Source organism: Zerene cesonia, unplaced genomic scaffold (assembly GCF_012273895.1).
Source record: "Zerene cesonia ecotype Mississippi unplaced genomic scaffold, Zerene_cesonia_1.1 Zces_u005, whole genome shotgun sequence".
Lineage (NCBI taxonomy): Eukaryota > Metazoa > Arthropoda > Insecta > Lepidoptera > Pieridae > Zerene > Zerene cesonia.
This window is the reverse complement of record NW_024045135.1, coordinates 1,703,443-1,726,251: the sequence shown is the minus strand read 5'-3', so window position 1 is coordinate 1,726,251 and position 22,809 is coordinate 1,703,443. Positions and strand designations below refer to the sequence as shown.

The 22,809-nt window shown below is 32.9% G+C and overlaps 1 protein-coding gene across 1 annotated transcript in view; it reads left to right on the top strand.

Annotated features, from left to right (window-relative positions):
* LOC119838845 (Down syndrome cell adhesion molecule-like protein Dscam2) overlaps positions 1-22,809 on the top strand; it is a 112,903-nt gene that overhangs the window by 59,510 nt on the left and 30,584 nt on the right. Inside the window, exons 5-7 of the mRNA XM_038364985.1 lie at positions 4,887-5,045; positions 6,135-6,284; positions 6,644-6,764. Of these exons, the coding sequence (XP_038220913.1) occupies positions 4,887-5,045; positions 6,135-6,284; positions 6,644-6,764 (430 nt within the window). The remainder of the gene's footprint in view (positions 1-4,886; positions 5,046-6,134; positions 6,285-6,643; positions 6,765-22,809) is intronic.

Below are 22,809 nucleotides of genomic sequence, written 5' to 3'. Positions count from 1 at the left end.
CAACCGTCAGTAAATGGCTGCAAGAATTTTCATATGATACCACTGAAAACTTGTTGAAAATTAAACTATAAACATAATGTTACTATTCATAATTTTACTACTAACACTTCCTGATGCACATCAATCAACACACACACTCACTAGCATCCACACATACACATATACACACACCCATCCACACAATCATTCACACACACTCAGGTTTTTTATTTTATTTGTTTTATTTCATTAATATCTATTTTACTTCTTGTCTATATCATATCTAGAAAATTATAAATATTATGATGTATTTTAATTAAAGGCATACTAATGTAACTGTAGTAAGGATAGAAGCTGGTGCCTGTCCACACAGGCGAGTTCTTTGAACTCAGCCTAGAACGGGTGCCACTTATCACATTTATTGTAAATGTCTAAAATTAAGTAAAATCTTGTAATTTGATAAGAAATAAATTTATTATTATATTATATTATATATTATATTAATTAGATTTTATTATACCCCCATTATAATTATACGGGTGTGTTATATTAAAAAACACGTAAATTAAAATAAACGTTTGCGTGAGATACAAACTCCTTGTAATAAGGGAGACCGGAAAACATTTGAACTGTACTTGCCTGTGAACCAATTAAATCGTTCTGGTTGGTGGCGCCGCGGACTGCTCAGTTTTGAGCGAGAGTAATATTCTGTTACACGCGTTGTATATAATTGTATATCGCAGGAAGAAGGAGGTGGAGGAGCAATAAGGAAAGGTAAGGAGTAGGTACAGAATATAATAATCTATATCTTATTAAGTTATGACCGCCTCCTTGGTACAGTGGTAAACGCGTGAGCGTAGAACCGAGAGGTCCTGGGTTCGATTCCCAGTGGGAACAAAAAAAAGTCTCGGTCTGGCAGGACACTGAAGGCTAATCACCTACTTGTCCATAAAGAAAATCGATCAGTGAAACAGATGTATATCATCTGCCCCATACCCCAGTAGGGGACACGGACTTCACTTTTTTTTTATTAAGTTGTAATTGTTTGGGTTGTTTCTTTGTCATGAAAAAACAATGCTTTTTAATAGACAATAAATATGCTGATCTGTTTCAATGTATATTTCTACGGACATATACGCAGAATAGCAGATAACTATACACTAAACTAATAATTAAACTGTTCCTATCTTTACAAAATACAATATAAAATTTGTTCGCATAAAACATATGAGACTAAGAGCAACTCGTCTCACGCTTGTAACTTTGTGAATTTAAATAAATGTAAATATATATAAGATACATTTTCCTCAAATGTTTCACCTGTCAGTATAAGGCTTTACGATCCTTTCTTCCCTAACAACAAAAATAACAATTTCCTAGAGATGTTAAATTTAATGTTTGTGAGACTTTAATGAAATGAAATTAAAATTCAACCCAATTAATTTAATGAAAAAATTTATCATATCTCTATATTACATCACACTAATATAATGTGCAAGTTAGTTTGTTTGGATGTTTGTCCGTCAATCACTGAAAATACAGAACAAATATTGATGAAATGTGGTATTTAGAAGCTTCCTTGGGTGATAGAATATAATATACAGGTATAGATACAAGTTAATGGTATTATAAATTGATGAATAATTAATAATTTTACACACAAAAAAAAAATAGAAATGAATGGTAAAACATGTTTTATTAGCACTTGATAAATACTTTATCATATTATTTTATAAACTGCATCCGTTTTCGATTTGTTCTATTTCACATCGATGTCAAGTTGTCAAAATTTATAACTATTAAAAATAGTACATGCAATATAAATATTCAGAAAGGCCTAAACGAGGCAAGTTTAATTGAATCGTTGAGTTTCAAATTTAAACACGACCCGAGGTAAGGTCACTTCGGTTATTTAAAACTTAACTTTGAATTAATTTTAAAAAGCAAAATATACGACGGAAAATTATACACGGAGACGCAACGGTTTTTATATGACTAAATACGATAACATTGACACACATATCCAATGAATTATTACATTAAAAAACTGAACATTATATGGATATTAGGCACTTAAATGTTAAATTAATTAATTATAGTACTATATCATATCTCAACATAAAATAAAATCCCATCGATTCTCCCATTACATTCCGTCTTCATAAATAGCCCATCTTCCACAAAACATTTTAGTTTATTATGAAATTTGTCGAAACACTTGCCCGCATGTTTCCAATGTTCTTAACGACTTCGAATTAAAATTCGACTCTTATGAAACTTGGCTGTTATCCGAATTACGTGGACCTCATCAGGGTCTGATTATATTGATACTTCAAAGGCTGCGAGGGTACCGGCAAGCTCGTCAAGGAACCTTAATTGAGATATCAGTCTTCGCGTAGCTTTCAAGGAATGGTAATTTGATGGATACATTTTATACGGATATTTATGTTATGCTAAATAAAGAAGCGCTTTAAATAAGACTGACGAGGGGTGAAAGGTTAGAGAAATTGTTTCTTTTACGGGTCAGATAAGAACTTCTTTTCATCGGGTATGTATATGCCTCTTTATGAATATAAATTTAGCAAATTCTTTAAATTCGAGAGCTTCTCGTATCTAAGTGGAGTTCTTATAACTAAACAACAATTTAGTGAGATACAAAATGAAATGTAGTTAATATGTATAATACAAGTCTACATTTTTTTCTTTTGTCACAATTTTCGTTGAATGGACATCAATATTAAAGAGGCGTTACTAAAAGAAATCATTCCTCTCTAACTTTGACCAATATTTAAATTTAATTTCCTCAGTGAAAAACTTTGAGTACAAGCCGCGATTCTCGGTTGATTAAAAAGTGAACCGGCAACTTTTATAACGCTTTGAAACGGCGCTTTCAATTATCAGCAAAAAAAAACTATTTTGTTTTAATGAAAAGAGCTGAATTACTGAGCAAAGTTAACGGGACCTTTATCAATTAGTCCGCGGAATTAGTGTAATCTTGGACATTCTTTTGAATGCCTGAATTCATTCGGATGGCTGAGTTAAACGTACTTGCTATAATGATTTCACTATTATTACTTCAATCCATTTATATCTGTACAAGCAGTGGTGGCTCAGTGGTGAGAACCTCGTACTTCAAAATCGATAAGTCGGGGTTCGAGACCGGACGAGCGTGCAGGAAATAAATTGATTTTTCAATTTATCTGCACATGTGGATAACTTCACCACTGCTTAAAACGGTGAAGAATCAAAAGTTCGACGGCATGTGACATCTGCCAACCCGCACTTGGCCAGCGTGGTGGATTATGGCCTGAACCCTCATAGGAGGCTTGTGTCCCAGCAGTGGGAACATATATGGGCTGATGATGATGATGATGATTTACATCTGTATCATGTGGTACACCATTATAAGTAGAGAATCAAGTATGTCTTGGGTTTACACTTCGTGAGTTGTGTGATATATTTCCATATGCAAATACAGTAAAATGTCAAAGAATTAAATAATATATGTATACCTATGTATGAAAACGAAAGCAATTTAATCCTGAAATATTAATTGGGTTACGAGCGAGCGGTAATATTACAAAATCGGTGTTAATTGGCTTCAGGAGAAAGTAGGTTAGTTTGTTACAAGTAAGTGTGAAAGGAGTAAGTTTACACTTCAAATGGGATTCAGAGATTCTGAATAACCTAACTCTTAATGTATTATATATGATGATGTATAATAACTATAATAATCTTGCCTAAATTCCTCATTTACTAGTCAGTTCTAATATACTAACTGTTAAATGGATCTTCTTACTTTCTTAATAATTAATTTGGTTGGAAATCTCAAACTGACTAATTTTAAACCTATACAAGTTATCTATTAGTTAAAGAAGTTGAATACACTGGTGGAATCTTGGAAGAAAGACATGAGATCTTGTACAAAGTGAAAAGAAGATAAAGTTTGAACGAAAGGATTATAAAGTTTCCCACTGCATTCTACACCGTCTCCATAGCATGACCTTTATCGAATCGTGTAGGTGGAAAGCTGGTTTATACACATATTATGAAGTTTAATAATATTATTTTCGAGTTGTAATAAAAATTAGCATTTGCCCGCGGCTTTGCACGCGATAAATTCGGAGAAGTTTAATGATATTTATACATATAACCTTCCTCTTGAATCACTCTATAATTAAAAAAACCCCATCAAATTCCTTTGTGTATTTTTATAGATCAAAGTATGCGTTACATTACTTACGGACACGTGCGGGAAGCGATTTTGCTTTATACTATGTAGAATACTAACTTTACATCCTTGAGCCATTACGTATTACATCAAATAATATTTATTTTTAACATTTATAAACATTGTCGTATATTTTCAAGTAATTTAAATATTTGCAAGATTTACATCATGAAGAAGCTGTACCGTGTAATATATTTGTTTTATTTCCCACTACGTGGTGTATTCATATTATGTAGTCGGATTTGGGACTGAGCGCAGAATATTAAACAAGGTCTTAGCTAAGAGGTTTACGGGTCTGTATTTTGGCGAACATAAAATATTTATAGAATATCATACGTGGCACATGAGTTACGGCTCTAAGAGATGTTCTTGTAAAAATATTTACAAAGTGTATGCGCTTCACCTTTCTCCTTTGAAATTTTAAGACTTAAATAGGGAATAATATTAGATGTTAGCGATTATAACTGGATATCTAACTAATGTATCAGTTATATCTGCGCTACGTTCTTGATGATAAAATATTGAGATACAGATTGTTTTTTATTTAATTTAAGAATGAACGCTATCGCTCCTTTGTACGGAGATTTAATGCCAATGCATTTTGCACTCTGAATATACGTCGTAATGTTTTGTAATGTTCATACAATATCTTCAATAACGCTTCTCTTTTCACCAGTGGTTTGGCAAGACTGGCAGGTGCACGCAACGTCCACGCCAGCGGAGGTGGGAGGGCCGGCGGTGTTGACGTGCGCCGCGCCCTCCGCGGTGCGGGAGCACGCCACCGTCGCCGCGTGGTACAGGGATGACAGCGTGGTGTCTGCGGGGGACCAGCTGTGTAAGATACTTCGTTATAGATCACTAGATGCAGTTATTGTCACCGTTTCACACGTGAGACAAACATCGACAAGGGCAAATACGTTACAGTTCAAACTCAGCAGTTCGAAACCACTTTTGACTGATTTTATAGGAAGAAATAGTTTTAACAATGGACGTAGGTCAAAGTTACTTTTAACTAAATAAATAGATTGTGTTAAGTCAGTGAAAAAAATAATAATTAAGAAAATTATGCAGCTCAAAGTTAAAGTCTAGAAGGAGGTTAATTAATTTTTCTAAAGTAATTTATTTCTTTAAATTTTTATGTAAAATTTTAATATTCCGTAATCTATATATTAATTATTTATGTGAAGTCCCTACCGGGAGTCGTCTCGTATCGTTGTTTAATATTATATTCTTACGCATATGTGTATTTATTGCAGAATTTTAATCTTACTAAAGGTTATGGAATGTGAATGCTTCAATTTTTTAAAATAACACAATGACAAATACTAATAATATCATCAGTACTATATGATTAAAGCTTTTATCAGTTTGTTGATAAAATCAACGAAAAACGCACTGTAAATTTAATTGGTAAACTGTAACGAGGAAGAGATTACATTCAATTATTTTAAAGGTTTCGGAATCATATTATATTATTTAGTCTTTTTTAGGCTACCATTTTCTTGAATACCTAAAGATATAACTAATTTTATGCCAGTCACACAATGTTAAACCAGTTCACTGTTTGAACACTTCGTTAATTCGAACAATTTATTTGGTCTATACAGATTGATTGTACGTTGTTATTAAATTTGTTCCCCAAATTAAAATAATTTCCCGCGGGATGACGCAGTCTGCGCAAAAGCTTTTCGTGTGTACAATTATTTAAATAAATACAGTACAAACCTCTATTATTTGTTTATTTATACTTTAAATTCAGAAGCACAATCAGTTTTTATTTTTGTGTTGTGTTTTTCTTCTTTCAAAAAGTTTTGCTATTTTATATCTTAACCGATTTAAAAATAGGAGCAAGTTTTTCAATCTGACCTGAGTTTTGTCTAATAGCTTACTAGCTTTTCAATTCTCAACATAATGTTTTTTCCAGCTGGCCCAGCACTGGTGGTGGATGACGGCTGGAAGCTGATCATCCGTTCAGTGAGAGCGGACGACTCAAGGGCGCAGTACTCCTGCTCCGTGCTCGACTCCCTCACGGGGGAACGGCGGAGGAGCACTCCCGTCAATATAGACGTGTCTCGTAAGTGTCTATACACTAAAGTAAAGAAGTAATTATAAAACAAGACACAAATCACATATGTCTATCGAATATTATATCACGTTGGTCGTAAATGTTTTAAGATTGTGACGTATCCATTTATAAATTTATCGATCGATTTGAATGCTTCATAAACTATAACAACGTCATCATCAGCCTCCATATCCCACTGCTGGGACACAAGCTTCCTTGATTTCCAGGCTTATGGCCTCTCATAGGGTTCAGGCTATAATCCACCGCGTTGGCCAAGTGCGGGTTGGCAGATGTTGCATGTTAGTTTGTTGTTTATGTTTAGTTTCGAGTGAAACATGATCATTATTATAGCATAACAATATTTACAGCAATGAGCATACCGTCCGCGCCGCGCGCGCTGCTGCACGGCGCGTGGGAGGCGAGCGTGCGGCGCGGGGCAGATGTGTGGCTGCCCTGCCTCGTGCACGCCAACCCGCCAGCTACTATCACGTGAGTTACACATTGAATTTTATAAAGTGCTCACCCTTCTCAGTCCATTCCTTCTTTCCAGTCGTAACCTTATACCTTACCCCTTAAATAGAGGGCAGCGTATTGTTAATGGGCGATGGTGATCGCTTACCATCAGATAAACAACCTGCTCAGTTCCCCGCTCTGGCGTATATTCTTAGGTAGACTGTGGGAAGTTCCTATATAACTCACAGTACTACTCACAGTATACTATTACATAATGGCTTATTGATTTGATAACTCTTATAGGTCGATGGAAAATTTGAAATGATCGTTCATCATTGGATCAGGTTAAGATGATGCTAGTTATATTTGATATATTATACATCTTTATAAATTCTATGAAATATAAGATAATATTCGGATGCCCCACGATCAACTGTGTAAAATTATAGACGTGTCTAAGGTTAATTATAGGATCTGTCTGTGTTCAACACGATTGATGTAGTCAATTATTCGTGTAACTTAATATGAGATCTTAAAAATAGGACGTAAATATTCAAACTGTAATTGTTTGTAGAAATTTCATTACCACTCACCTACAAAGTTGAAACTTATAAAACTTGGCGCTTCGCTTTTCTTTGTTATCACAGCGTAGAAGTCTGCAGGGTTAAGAAAAACAAAGACTATAATTAACCCTTCACAAGATGCTAGCTGACAAATGCAAAGTTTCACTGTGTTAAACTTTTAACAACTAGCAGATTAGAAGATTAATTACATCGAAGTTGAGTCTTTTGTGCTCACCTTACAGCAGATAGACAATACTTCCTTCCCTTTGAGCGAGGTATCCGATTGCTCTAAGCAGCGCTTCGCTTCTTGTTTTTCAGAGACACGTGCGAACTAAAAACTGGAACACGTATTTGGATTTCCCTGAAAATACAAAATACATTGTACAATTTTATGTTTAGACAGTCAATACTTATGCTTTGATTGAGTTGTTTTATGTGCGATTATGAATATGTATTAAAGCGGTGATAGCTACTAAGATTTCGTAAAAAATTAGTGAATAGGCATATTCAAAGATGGTTTTTATGTAAGACTAGCGTCGGTCCAAAGCTTTGCTTGCGTAATACCTAGATTTATCTATACAGATTTATCGATATTACCCGTGAATCTTTGTAAACTTCCGTGTTCATATTAGTTTTTAACACTATTTTATCAGTTTTACCTGAATGTGTGTATGTTCATCAGACTCCTTTAAACTAGACTTTGATTCATTTTCAAGTGAAAGATTTAATTAAAAACTTTGCCAAGAATCGATAATTTATAATTTCATATCTTATTATCTTGATTAGAATCGCCAGCATTGAATAATTTTCATACGTATAATTTGTATAAGAGCAAGTAAGACAATTTAGTTGATTCTATCATTAAGGCGTGTTTTTTTTTTAAGTTTTTTCACCTATATTTATTATGTATCGAAATACTCCCGAAAGATTTAAGCTTGTGAGAATCCTCAACCTTAATTAAGAAACTAACCACACAGGAATCGTTGTAAGTTCTTGTGAAAATAATTTGAAATGAGGGACATAACTTCGTCGCCAGATATTTTTTCATTGCTCCTAAAGTTTTAAGAGGCGTTTCAAACATAATATTACCGGCAAAATATTTTTAAAGGGATATGAAATATATTTATTGTGGTACTCAAATGACTGTTCATTTTTAGGTTAGCATAAAATTTTATATGTTTTGCTTCATTAATGCTGCGTTTCACAATTTTAAAGGAATCCTTGTGAAATCTATATTGGACAGGATGTTCCAAACTTTCTGTAGTAAATTTTCTAGATGTTCATCTTTTACTTTCTCTTCAGTCTGAATCAAGCATTGAACCCTCAACCCTCAAAACCTTAGCCCTAACTGGAGCCTGAATATGGCAATATCTTTTTTAGTATTACTTTTTGATTAATTTAGTGTTGTGTATGAAGGTATTTTAAATATAACTATTCCTCTAAAAACAAGTAATTACGACTTTACGCTTCGTGTTTACGTTTTATCAGAAGCAAAACAATAAACTACCTTTGGAGAAAATATATCCAAGAGGATAAGAGAGGAACTTCGGTTTTACCTCATTCATTAAATATTTAGCTTAGATCTCTTTACATCTCGGGACTTTTTGTTGTCAAAAATATAACATAACATTTTTAATGATTACAGCTCAATATACAATATTGCTATGTTATATAGTCATCAGCTGTTTTAATTAATATACGTTATATACTCTGTACACATAACGTTTTATACTCTGTAATGCAAAATCACATTTAATCAGAGTAATTTCATGAAAAGTTTTAGAGAAGCAAAGGCTTAGAGTTGGGTTTATTTATGTGAAACTATTATTAATATTATAGTACAATATATAACACTTTTTTAATGAAATACTTACGCATGTTTTGAAGTTAAAGTTAAACTTGAAAAATAAAACACCTCTATTAAATGATTAAATTGACAACAGATAAATATTTAATCTACAATTTAATTAGTTTAATTGTACACGAAGATCTCATAAAACCAACGCATTAAAAAAAATCTCAAAACTCAAACATTTATTCATTCAACTAGACTACCATCGAAACACGTTTGAATCGTCATATTACACAGTTATAATACCATCGACATTACGAAACAACGTTCACGAAACACGACACCGCGTCGTATCGTGTCGTGTGGTGCGAGGTATTCCAGTTAAGTCCTTAAGCAAACAAGGGCTTCGGTATCAGACGCTGAGCCTGTGATCCGCCGACACCGCAACCTCGGGTCAAATACCCTTTACCGTCGTCGCACACGAACAATCCGATAATTTCCCACTATACAGAATAATTGACGGTTTGCTACCATTCATTTGATTTCATTTAGCCGTACAGAAAAGTCAATTTTACTGTTTTAAACTAGAATTATGAAAGTACAAACTGACTAGAATTACTCAAATCGTTGCTGCGTATTACATATTTGTAAATTGAAAACCAATAAATAAATTTTTAAAATAGAATTGTGTAGTCTTGATTTCTTTCATTTCGGATTATCAGACCTGGACCTTATTTTATAACATATGAAACATTATGATTATTTAAATACCATAATAGACTTTTATTTAACATGTCTCTCAATAAAGTATATCTCCCCAGGAGCGACGAGCTTTCGTAAATACAGTGCCGTTGTCAACATTGAGATTCAGTAACTCGATCACGTTATTGTTTTGATGCGAGCACTCTGAATTATCTGATAAGTACACCGCGGAAAACGTAAGCCACTTCGCTGTTTGTACCCGGTATGAAACTGGCAAATTGAAGTACGTAACAATTATATCTACTGTGGGGTTTAAATACGTTTTATATATTGTATGATTAGATGTTTTTAGGAAATGTACCTTAATCTAAATTCAAATAAAATTATTTTTTTATTTTTAGACTCCGAATCTACAGCATGAATAATGAAAATATGTTAGAAAATTCAATTGATTCTTTTTTTGATTTATTGCAATGGTTGGCCTGTTTTCAACCATTAAAATAAATCAAACGAAAACAGAATTGAATAAACTGCAATCTAAAAATCTTCCATGTAAGTTCGTATATATTCGAAATTATAAATTTTTCTATTATTTGATTTCTTGTAAAATCCCAGCAAAAAGGCTTCTCGAAGATATCTGGTATTAACCATTTTCTGGATCGTAAACTTCGATTTCAAAATCAGCTCATGATAAAATATGGTTCACAGTTCTTAAAAGCATCGTGACAGCGCGTCGTAAATGCAATACTAAAAGTTTAACACGTAATTAAACGTCACCCATTAGCAATAATGGAGTGACTGTACACTATACGGCAGATAGCCTTTATAGCTGGCAAAGACCTACCGTGTGCTGTCCCTTGCGGCGGGAAGTTGAGTTGAACAAATTTAAAACGATATGTTTATAGCTAGAATGTATAGTATATGAATGAGCGGCGCTAATCGCGCTTTATTGCTAAGATTATTAACATGGACGCATGTTATAGTGAAGTAACAAATGTTGTGCACATTACATGATGCAGTTTGCAACGCCTGGACTATTTATTATGAATTTAAGGTGTTGAAAAAAAATTCATATTCGTTTGTATGAATTGTTTTAAAATTTATATACACTTCAAAACAAAAAATCTGATATTAGTATAATGTTTTATTTTACTCTGCTTCATTTGATCTATTTACGAGCACGTGTGTAATTAGCCAATTGATAAAGCCCAGTGTATCAAGGTAACAATATAATATATATTGTCTAGCATATAATTATGCTAGACACTATCCCGAGGAGGTGGTCAAAGCGACATTTACAGCTATTTCATACAGTGCCCTATCTACGACAGCACGAAACGTCCCATATTCGTATCGAAGCCAATAATTTATGCAACGGAGCTGCACATTCGGTTATATTTCACTGTTTTGTCCCACTCGCAATACACAAGAGGAATTTGTGAACAAAACGGAAATTCTACGGATATTTTGGGTTTTTTGTCACTGTTTTGTCGGAGTTGTCTTTGGGATATGGGCTTAAAAAAGTACTAGGTGATAATAGGTATGAATCTTTATTTGGTGAAGCTAGCATATTATCTGCGGTTCGAGTTTACTTTGAGGTGATTTCGTGTCACTCGCATTGTAGTTTAGTACAGATTTGGAATGCTTTATAGTTGTAGTGGATCATAAAAGTGTCTTATATGAGGTCTAGAGGTTAATTAGGCCGGCCAAACGACGGAATAAAATCTTAGTACCGTTGTATATCACTTTGTTCTAAAAACATTTGATTAATAAAGTGGATCTGAGTCATGTTTCATGCTGTAATTTTTTTGTATCGTATTTCGTAGTGTTCTTAAAATATTACTTATTCTGACTATTACTAATTTTTTTCTCTAAATAGTTATCATCATCTTTATCAAAATTATACAAATATCACGGCACTTACAGAACAGTTCCTTTACTACACTATTATTTTATATAACAATTTTTTTGTGATTTTTACCACGGCGTTTTTGTCGGCTCTTCGCTGTACAAACTGGTGAATAACTTATATGAAATAATTTATATGTGTGTATTTTGATGATTCTAAAGCGCTTCTTACATAGTTTTATCTTCTCATTATCTATCTCTTTATTTACTAATGAATAAAAAAACAGTCTAATGTTACTATATACAGAATAAATGTTATCAAACAAAATATAACAATATAGCCGGACATTTCGTTTAAGCGAATTCATTCTCAGTGAAAGCTTAATCAAAAATAGCGTAATTTTAATGCACAGTTCTCAAAATGTTGTCCAAATACAGTTAATTCCAGGCAGGGTCGTAGGTAATCCAATCATCCTTCACCCACTATATTCACCTGCAAAGTTTTCGTGGAAACGGAACTCTCTGCGGTGGGGCTAATTGAGATTACCCTAGCTTATGAGTGTAAGCTTTGAGATCAAAAATACAGCTTTGTTTTACGAGACGTGATATTTTTAACATGAATTAGGTCACGCATGCAGCAGTATTAAAATATCAACGTCCGGAAATTTTGGCGGTGACGAATGATGCAGTTTTTCTTAGCATGGCGTTTCATTGAGTTAGGATTCACAATAGTGGAAATAATTGTGATGAAATAGAAATTATTTTTTGTTAAGCATTTTGTGTTAATACGAATATTACATAATATGTTAAAATTTGAGCCATACCGATTTTACTTTGTTTGTACATTGATCAAATGATGAACAATATAGTATTATTAAAAACCCTTGAAGAAAATTGGTCAAAGACAGCCGCTGCTAGAAAATGCTGGATTAAATATTTTTACACGACTCCCCCAATAATCACACAATATAAAAGAGTCTGACTAGTGGAATACCATGTACTATAAAAATTGTCATATCTAAGATGGCCGCCATAAAATGGCGTCGGGATTTTTACATTTTCATAATTTAATTTTACATGGTGTAATTTGTGTAAATTTGTAAGAACTAGGATTTGTTTATTATTATAATTGGTTTACTCGTTATAGCAAGGTGGCGTTTAGCTATATAACAAACGTCGTTTATTTCTTCGACAAAACTTCGATAATAATTGGTAATAATGTAATAAACCTACTTCAGTTATGATGAAGTTTGGATCAGTAAAGTTAGTGTAATAAATTACAATGCGCTACTTGTAATCGTATTTTTATGAGGATAAAAATATCTAGGTAAAATGATGTGAATAAATCTATTGATTTTTATTTTTAACTACATTTAGTTGAGTATATATCAAAATAACTGTTGTTATTATTCTTCATTTCTTTTAATATAAACACAAACTTACAGTACATATTTTAAAGGGAAGGGTTTAACTGATGCAATTTTGTATCATAATATATAGACCGTTTATAAGGTTGCTTCCTTATTGCCTCCACCTTGCTGAACTAAGGTGCATGTAAGGTGAAAAATATATCAAATTATAGTGACAGTATGATAATATTGTTATGTTAAGTTGTTTAATTTAACTACCCCTAACTAAGAACTCCAGGCATATGGACATGGCCATTCGTTTTGTTTATTTTTCATAAAACTTGACCTGTTTACAATATATCCATCAATCAATTATCTTTGAGATAAATTACTGTCATCTTGAAATCAAATACAGTACTTGTTTCTTTATCGTTTATTACATGGTACTGCATACCTCCTATGCTATGCATTCCTCATGCTGCTAGATCTTTGCTTCTTTACCTACTGATATTAACTACCAATTGAAGATCGCTGTATGCTTTCCAAAATTTTTGTTGTATTTATTGATCGAAGGACTTTTCCTAAATTTGTTTAAAATTGTACTATAAATTATCTGTTCACTATTTTCTAGTTAGTAAGTGTGCCAACTCAAATTCCGTATATTGTAGACTGGACGAAATCTCCCTCGAGTTAGATTTGTCAAGTTGGTCCGATAGAACCGTGACCAAATTTCAGATAAATTGATTCTAAGGACAGTATTGTTAATTTAGTTAGTTATTGAGTTATTGGTCTTTACATTTGGCGTCAATAATGTTTTACATTTGGCGGTAAATTTTAATTAAATGTAGTAGAAATATAGTCCACAAGGAAAAGGATGAGGATAGACTATATAAAATATAGATAACGTCATAAAATTATGTTTATACCTACATGTTTTGTGTAATTGTAAATACCAAAATTATGAATTATAATTTTCTTATTCATAGTTTAAAATACTCTAGTCCAGGACGTCGAGTTAGCAGTAATATATAGAATAAATCGCATTTTAGCTGTGTGTTACATAAGAAAATTATATTGTGACATACAGTGTAAATAGAAATCAAAATTGAAATTCGAGATAGCGGCTGCATGCTCTCGACACGAGGGCTTGTTGAACCGAATGTTATCGATTATTCAATAGTGCTTCAAATACAATATAATTTTTAAGGACTTTGTAGTGACAGGGATTATATTTTGATTCAGGTTCGAATTGGTAAAATAGTTCACTGATTTATATTAATCATAAAAAAATAATTATTTTATACCCATCATGTTGAATAAAGCAACGGTAGATCTTATACTAATTATTAATATTATTATAAATACATGTAATTGCTTTAAACTACCTCCTGCCCAAATTTAAATTTATTTACAGTGATTTGTTTATTATTTATTAAATACTCTATGTTACCCGTACATATTACAGTATTTTAAGTCTGTATATATTATATTATATTATATTAAAGCACTCACTATTATCATATTTCAATATTGATAACGAGTGAATACAAATCAGGTCACTCATATAGTGAAACCTGCCTCGAAAAATATAAAATGCCCCAGTGAAAGCCTATTATATAATTAAATGTAGGTCATATCAATAGTGTGACAAATAAAGAACGGAGCCTCATATCTGCCAAAGCATATTTTACAAACAATCATAATAATAGACGCTCAGTACGATTCAATTTCCAATTATACAGTACTGGGAACAAAAGCAAACGATATCATATTCATAAACGTATAAAATTCACCGAATACTGGCTAAAAACTAATTTGTGTGAATCATTGAGTAAATGGGATTACATTTTTTCCGAAAGCCTGCTCTTTCAATTAATTCCAATATACATAGTATATGTCCATTGTACAGACTGATGAATATGTGTTCTCCATAGCAGATATCTATCGTACTTTTACAGAATATTACTACGTATTATCACTGATATTGTTATATGTAACAACTTTTACTATTTTTTAATACTCTGAAAACTAAATATGTCACATATAACTTAATACATACATATACATGCATTAAAACACAGTTTTTACTAAAAAACCTGTCTGAAAAAGACCACAGCGATCGTCGGCTCGTTCTTCTTCATTCACAACTATAAAGGGCTTCTAATCTAAAAGCAACGTGAAATTTTTCCCACAAAATTCATAAAATAAATTTTAATGAGTACTAAGTGCGAGGTCTGACACTTAATGACGATTCAACTCCATTCATGGAACTAGATGTTTTAGTTTTTTCATGACTCATTCAAATCACGTTAACATTCAACCGTGAATGGGGCGGACGCTTCGTAGCTTATAGCTTATTAGTGTTGATTTCACTGGGTAATTAAAAATATTGCTATCGTAACTTCTCGCGTTTCCTCTTTGTTGAAATGAGACAAGCTTTTAGCACATTTAGCATTTATTTGCACAAATAGTTATTATTATCAAAAAACTCGTTACTATTTTCAGAAAATTGTGGGCTGTAATTTAAGGATGCAAATATTTTTATTTTTATAGAAGGTTTAAGGCAAAAATGTATTATGTGAAAAAAAAATAGTTTTAACAGACATAACATATTTAAATTATCTCAACTCAAACTCAAAACATTAATTATTTAATCAAATATTCTAGAAGTACCTTGTAATACTGAACTAACTGAAATAATAACCAACCGTATGTATGACAAGTCTTTAATCAAGTATAGCTATGTAACAAATGACTTATATATGCAATCATGTCTCCCTAAAAGAAAAATTAAATCGATTTAGGTAAATACATAAATTCGAAATCACATTACTGCGGAAACCCTAGCAGATGAATCCTGCAGTTTTAAAGTTTACAAATGATAAACAACGAAGCTGTGGGATCTGCGAAGTTAGGAACTATCGTTAGATCCGTTCCTCATTCGTCTTCCAATGTTCTTAGATACATTTCAATACACGAGCGATCCTTTACACGCTCGCATTGGAGAAAGATTGATGAGATTGTTTATGGAGAAGCAATACGAGATTTCAATGTTTTGCAGAATGTCGCATTTTAAAGTTGTTGTTGTTAGATTATCTATTGATACTGGCAAAGTATCGTCATAAGTTTATCCATTGATGATATTATAATAATTATCTATTGATATTGGCGAAGGTTCATCATGACTTAAAACAAACTTCTTATATCGGCTTTGAAGTAGAAACGAGTCAATATTTACAGGCATAATAGCATATAGAGCCGAGGAAAGCTATACTCATGTGGATACTTGAACGTTTTCTCCAATACAATAATATACGAGAAACTTTTGCAATAACATTCCCGGAAATCAACCATTAAACTGCATTTAAACACAAGTACTGAAGTTTACTTTAACGTGTTTGGTTCTGAGTTAAACAGGGAGCGAAGAATTTGTCCAAGTTATAATACGGATCGATTTATTTGAGCTGTTCGATTGTTCGATATTGTATGAGACATAAGCGATGGCGTTCAGTGTGTTTTTATCCTTAATCTAGCATCTTACATTCAAATACCTACGTATAACAAGCTTTAGTGGTATCAGTGAAAAAATGTATTCACTATTTTAATCACTATAGATGTATAGTATTTACTTGTGATTGAATTATTAATATTTAATATTTTTTACCTTAAATACATTAAGAATAAATCAAAAGGTTATTTAATTATTGGTCTCATAATTTAACCAGCTTCACTGCGCGTCTTTATTACGTTGGTATCCGAATAAAATGTTGCCTATGCTGTTCCGGGATTGGTTGGTCATGTCTCTGCCCAAATTTCATTGACATCCATTTCGTCGTATACCCATACACTCCGACAAAATTGTGAAATCACTAAAACTAGCTACTACTAGCTATTGTAAATTGTAATATATCTATTGAAAACTTATTGTAACTTTTGGGTACAGAGTTCATGAAAAAGCGAAATCCCGAATCCTCTAATGGGGTATGGGGAAAATGATATTCATGTGCGCTTCACTGATCGATTTTCTTTATGGACAAGTAGGTGATCAGGTTTCTGTGTCCTGCGAGAACGAGACAATCCCCGCCGGGATTCGAACCCAGTACCTCTCGTTTCCACGCGCAAGCGTTAACCACTGTACAAAGGAGACGGTCGACAGACACAGAGTTCATGAAGCATTAAGAAAAACTTATCAATTGTCCTTTTTTGTAAATATTTATGTTTAAAAGTGTCCAAGTTTTATAGGAATGTACATCTAATTCTTATTACTTGTACACCAGCTCGATATCACGCAAACACACAAGACAGTCAAAGTTTACGAGCGATACTCGCGACTGTATCGAATTTACTGCGTCACGTCATAAAGTTTTACTTTAAAACCTAACCGTGATCGAACTTCTGCACTTGATTGTATTGGAGACAGTTTAGATATATAAACAGCAATCTCGATTCAATTCAATTCAGTTGTAGTGATTTGGACACCTAGTTACAACTTCGCGATGGCATAAATATTGAGGCCGAGAATGGGGTGTTATTTAAACTCGCTATATAAGGTTCATGTTACCGGTTTAGTCCAGATTACCACAATACTAAGATATTGTGAATGAAAATTCCTTATCGTCTGTAATAGCATTTAGCATCTAATATATAATTACCATGTGTAAACAAAGATAGGTAAATTCAAATTGTGATTCAAACCGCGTTTTACCTGGCGCGATTCGAACCATTACAGCCTCTTTAATTACAGTATAAACTCTTCCTTTACAATATCCATTATCCATTGTGCATACAAATACATAGACAAATACAATTAATCGGACAGGTTCCGCAATTACTAAGAGCATATTACTTGACAAACAGATGCGTTTACTGCTGGTGAACACGAGCGTTATGAGGTTAAGGAATGTCGTAACACAACATAGCATAGACATAAACCAATGTCTCGTACAGAGAATAGATTTTAATATAATAACAAGTACTTCAATCCCCCTGCAACTGGAATTGTATGAACTTGTTTCTTCTTCCAATTTGTCATAGTATGAGACCAGAAACAGCTTCTATCTATATTTATTTTATAAAATACTAAAGCTAAATCTTCCTTTACTTAATTTATTTCTCGATGGATAGTAAAAACTATCACAACATCGTATTGTTGTGTCACATTAATAGATAAAACATAGCATCTAACAGATTTATTATAATCTTATGTAAAATTGTATGTTGAATCAACCTCATCGCATGAATGCTTCCACCACGAATAGCTAAAGATTATATCGCAAAACTTATTGGCTGCTCGCAGAAGAATCGGTGCCAAGAGACCAACTAGCGACTACGCTAACACCATGATGTATGGCGCCTCTTAACAAGAATTTATGTGAAAGCTATTAAATTCTTCTATTAAATAGCATTTCGACACTGTTGGAAAACTATTAGGACGTTTAGAAATATATGAGGTTATTTTGAACATGTTTCGTCCGTGACTTTCATGGAGATTTATGTTTCAATATAACGCTTAGACAAAATCTGTATTAATGTATTTATTTTTAAAATTAAAAAAAGAATTGAATTTCGAATTGAGCTTCGAAATATTTCACTTTATTATAACATCTTCAAGTTTCTCCATTTAAGCAATTGAATTTGTTACAACTGTTTAGGTGTATAAAATGTTCGTAATAATGAATCAAATAATGCATCTACGAAACGAAACATTAAATAATAATGTAATTAAAATCATAATTACAATTATAACTTTATCGTAAAAGTACGCTAGCTACGCCCCGCGGTTCCACCGGCGTAAATCCGTATCCCGTAGGAATATCGGGACAAAAAATTGCCTATATGTTATTCCAGTTTTCCAGCTGTCTACGTACCAAACACACACACATCCTTAAAAATATTCGCATTTATAATATTAGTAGTATAGGACTAGTAGGATGCAATTAAACAATTGCCTTTGATATAAGAATTGTAGCAATAATATTATTTACCTTTAATAAACTCACTTACATTTTCTCTTTTGACTCGATTAAATAGTAGTCTATACTATCAGATGACGTCAGTTAACAGTGAAGTGCCTATCCAAACGATACAACTAAAATGGATGGAAACCAATTTATAATATTAGTTTAAGTTCAGAACTGTGTGAGCAGAGAGCGGGGTTATTTAGTTAATTATATTTTGTAATTCTGGCTAAAAGTGTTTATATAATATCTGGTAGATATTTGATATATATTCAAGTGGTAATGTACGAATATTAAATTGTTTAATTAATTGAGATAGAGTAGTAATAAATAAACACATACAAACCCCACGTATAGGAAACGATACTATGATAAATACAAGCTTTCTATACATGGCTTCTCTGCATTTCCATTGATACGCGAATGGAGAGTAAAATTTTTTATTTAAAACATCATATACAAATTAACTAACTTACACTAGCATAGTCGTAAAAACCTTATATGCTAAATAATAATATCTTCCTAAACCGAGTCCTATAACTTTTAAAACATGCAGGGGTGGTACAATTTCTTATCGAAGGTTGACTTTAGTAGCAGAAGCATTTTCTTTAATTTTTCTTAAAAGAGATACTTGTATAGTATCACTCCATAGTATAAAACAAGGTCACTTTCTCTGTCCCTATGTCCCTTTGTATGCTTAAATCGTTAAAACTACGTAACGAATTTTGATGGGTTTTTTTTTTAATAAATAGAGCGATTCAAAAGGAAGGTTTATATGTATAAAAACATCTTTTGAACAACTCTGAATTAACGCGTGCGAAGCCGAGGGCAAAAACTAGTATATTATATATTATAATGTGTATCTAACTCTCAAGACACCGGTTTATTGTCAGATAGACTAGAAGGCTGGCAACTTGACAAGTCTTGTCTTTGAAACTATAACGTTGTAGCGACGTAGCGACGTACCTCATATATATATTTTGATTTATATTCTCAATAACAATGTTTAAACATTAGATTAAAAAGTAGTTTCGAGTATAGAACGAGATTCAATTCAAGTTATTGTACTTTATTACGTGATAGATTAAATATTTTCTTATATTTATAGCGAATACTAAATCTAGAAGCAAAATATAAAATGAAATAAAATATTCAATACACTAATACCACAATTAAATATTAAAGTGAGATCTCTCCAAGTCTCGTTTTAATTAATCAAGCTCTTCACACCAAAGTGCATTTAAACATTTCATTCATTTCAAAGAAATATGATTTCTCGTTTAATAAAATTTGCAAAAACACGTATTCAACAAACAAAAAGTTTCTTAGAGGGTGCGGAAAGCATTAAGAAAATTAAAACAAAATGGCGGATGGTAAAAAAACATCACCCTGTAGCTGTAACTTAAGTGCTCTTTAGTTGGTACAAGCGATCTTAATTACTTCGCGGGTTTAACGGCTACACTAGCTGGATACTATCGCTTTTATTACGTGCGAAAGCATCTCCGCCTTTTTAAAACTCGGTAAAGCTTGTCATTTCGTACGCACATAACACTCCATAAAGGAAAGTTCTCGAAGTTTATTACGTTTCGTGTTTTATGTTGATACTCTTTTTACATTATTTTTGTAAAGCTGTGTTTACATCAATTACAAGCTTGTCCCGGCTTTACCCGGGTAGACGACGGATAGTGAATATACATATCCAATGATACATGGATGTGGAATTTCGAAAAGCAAAATCAGTTTCAAAAGTGGTCAAGCAGTTTTTGAGATATTGTAATGAAAAAAATGCAAGAAAACCGAAAATATTTTTTAATTTCCATTCATACTTCGTATCATACTACTGAATTGCTTTTTGCAAATGGTTTATTCCTCATTCTCATTCCTCCCAACCTCTATCCGATTGTGACCGTTATTTGTTTTGGCTTCATTTCAACACACATATATACAGATATAGCATATTTCTTACGTCGTTACCGTAAAGATTTACTTCGAAACTACCCACCGAGTTTCTCACAATTGCATAAGAATAAACAATACTTGCATACAAACATCAACGTCGTGTCCAAAACGTGGAACGTTTGGAAGAAATACACATCGATTTGCAGCAGAATCCGTAAAGGGAAATTATATTGTGCCAAACGGGATCCAGCGGCGCGTGTGCGTCGCACTTGGAGCAGCTCCAAGCGTCACTGCGAATCACATTGATTGCACGGAATGGTTTTTATTACAGAACTAGTGGTAGGGCAGGTGGCCGCTCATATGGAAACCTGTGTTTTGACAAAAACTGCCGAGTCGCAAACAGATAGAACATTTTACATAACCACAAAACACTATCTTTAATTATCCTGATAAAATGCAGCGCCGCAGATGTTAACATTCAGTAGGTCAATTATTAAATCCTATATTTTTAGGGTTCCGTACCGAAAGGGCAACAAGTGATGCTATTACTAAGACTGCCAGTCTGTCCATCTGTCTGTCACCAGGCGGTGCATCATGAACTGTGATAGGAACTGTAGAAATTTCCAGACATGTTTATTTCTGTTCGAGGCTTAGTTAGCATAATTTCTTGACGGAACAAACAACAAAACTTCTGCACTATTACGACGGTATATTATTATATATACGGTTATTTAAATTGTTTGTTACTCTTTAAATCAAATGCAATTTAATCGATTCAAACGTTATTTTTAACAGTCAAGTGTAGGTATTTAAATTAGACAAATTCATTGAGCCGAGATAAACGCCTAGTGTTCTATTAATTATATATAACGAAGCGATTGACTCAGTGGCAACAAATCTTTCCCGAATTCACAACGCACGTAAACCAATGTCACATGCATTTAACCCAAATCCATCTCTAAATAAACCACTCCGTTAAAATTTCATCCACGTACGCAGCGACCACTAAATTGAATGTGTTTTTGTTAGCCAAATAATTTGTATTTCGAACGAGTGTTCCAATTGCCAATTTATTACATTCCAGTTTATTTCACGTAAAATCAAAGCTTGATGACGATGGCATTTGCATTTGGAATTTGCATATAATTATGTATTGCTGGAATTCATTTGTGTTATGCGATACAAAGCGATTGCTTTCCATATATAATTATTGCAAGTTATAAATGTACAAGTTATGTTGATGAGAATTTTTCACACGCTCGTGAAAGTGGCAGAGAATAGTCGATACCATATTTAATGCGATCAATAAATAGTTTTGAATTTGGTAAAATTACAATATCGAATCTCGTATTCCTAGTACACTAGTACCATAAGCACAGTACTGTAAAACTCCGGCAAGTAATACGTCTTCAGTAGTCAGACCGTGACTTTTTGTATATTCGCCTCCACAGGGAGTTCAAGTCAAGCCTGCAACCCTTAGCTCAGCTTAGCGCTTAATCAACAATGAAGTTAATTTCTTTTACATGCACAAAGCATTGATTTAACTTAGTAACGTGAAAATTATGCTGCAGACAGCTTCACGGTCAGATATGTCACGGTAATGTATTTGTATAATCGCAGCTAATTGAGTACTTTGTGTAGTGAGTTAAGGTTATGACATTATTAATAAAAAGGGTAATTCGAAGAATTGATTTCTTGTGGATATTCCTAAGGAAACATAAGCAGTCTACACTCGAGAACGCATCCCTACGGGCTATATATCCAGCAAACAGCGTAAATCCATTTATTTTCGTACCACTATTTGTTCTTTACATATTCTGATATACGAATAGATCACGCTCGATGTTTTCATAATCGATTTGCAGATAATTCATATAGACGCCACATGAACATGTTAGAAGAAAGTTTAGTAGTAATGTTTTTGGTATAAAAATGAACACTATCGCTCCCAGTGTGGTAGATGTTGTACGC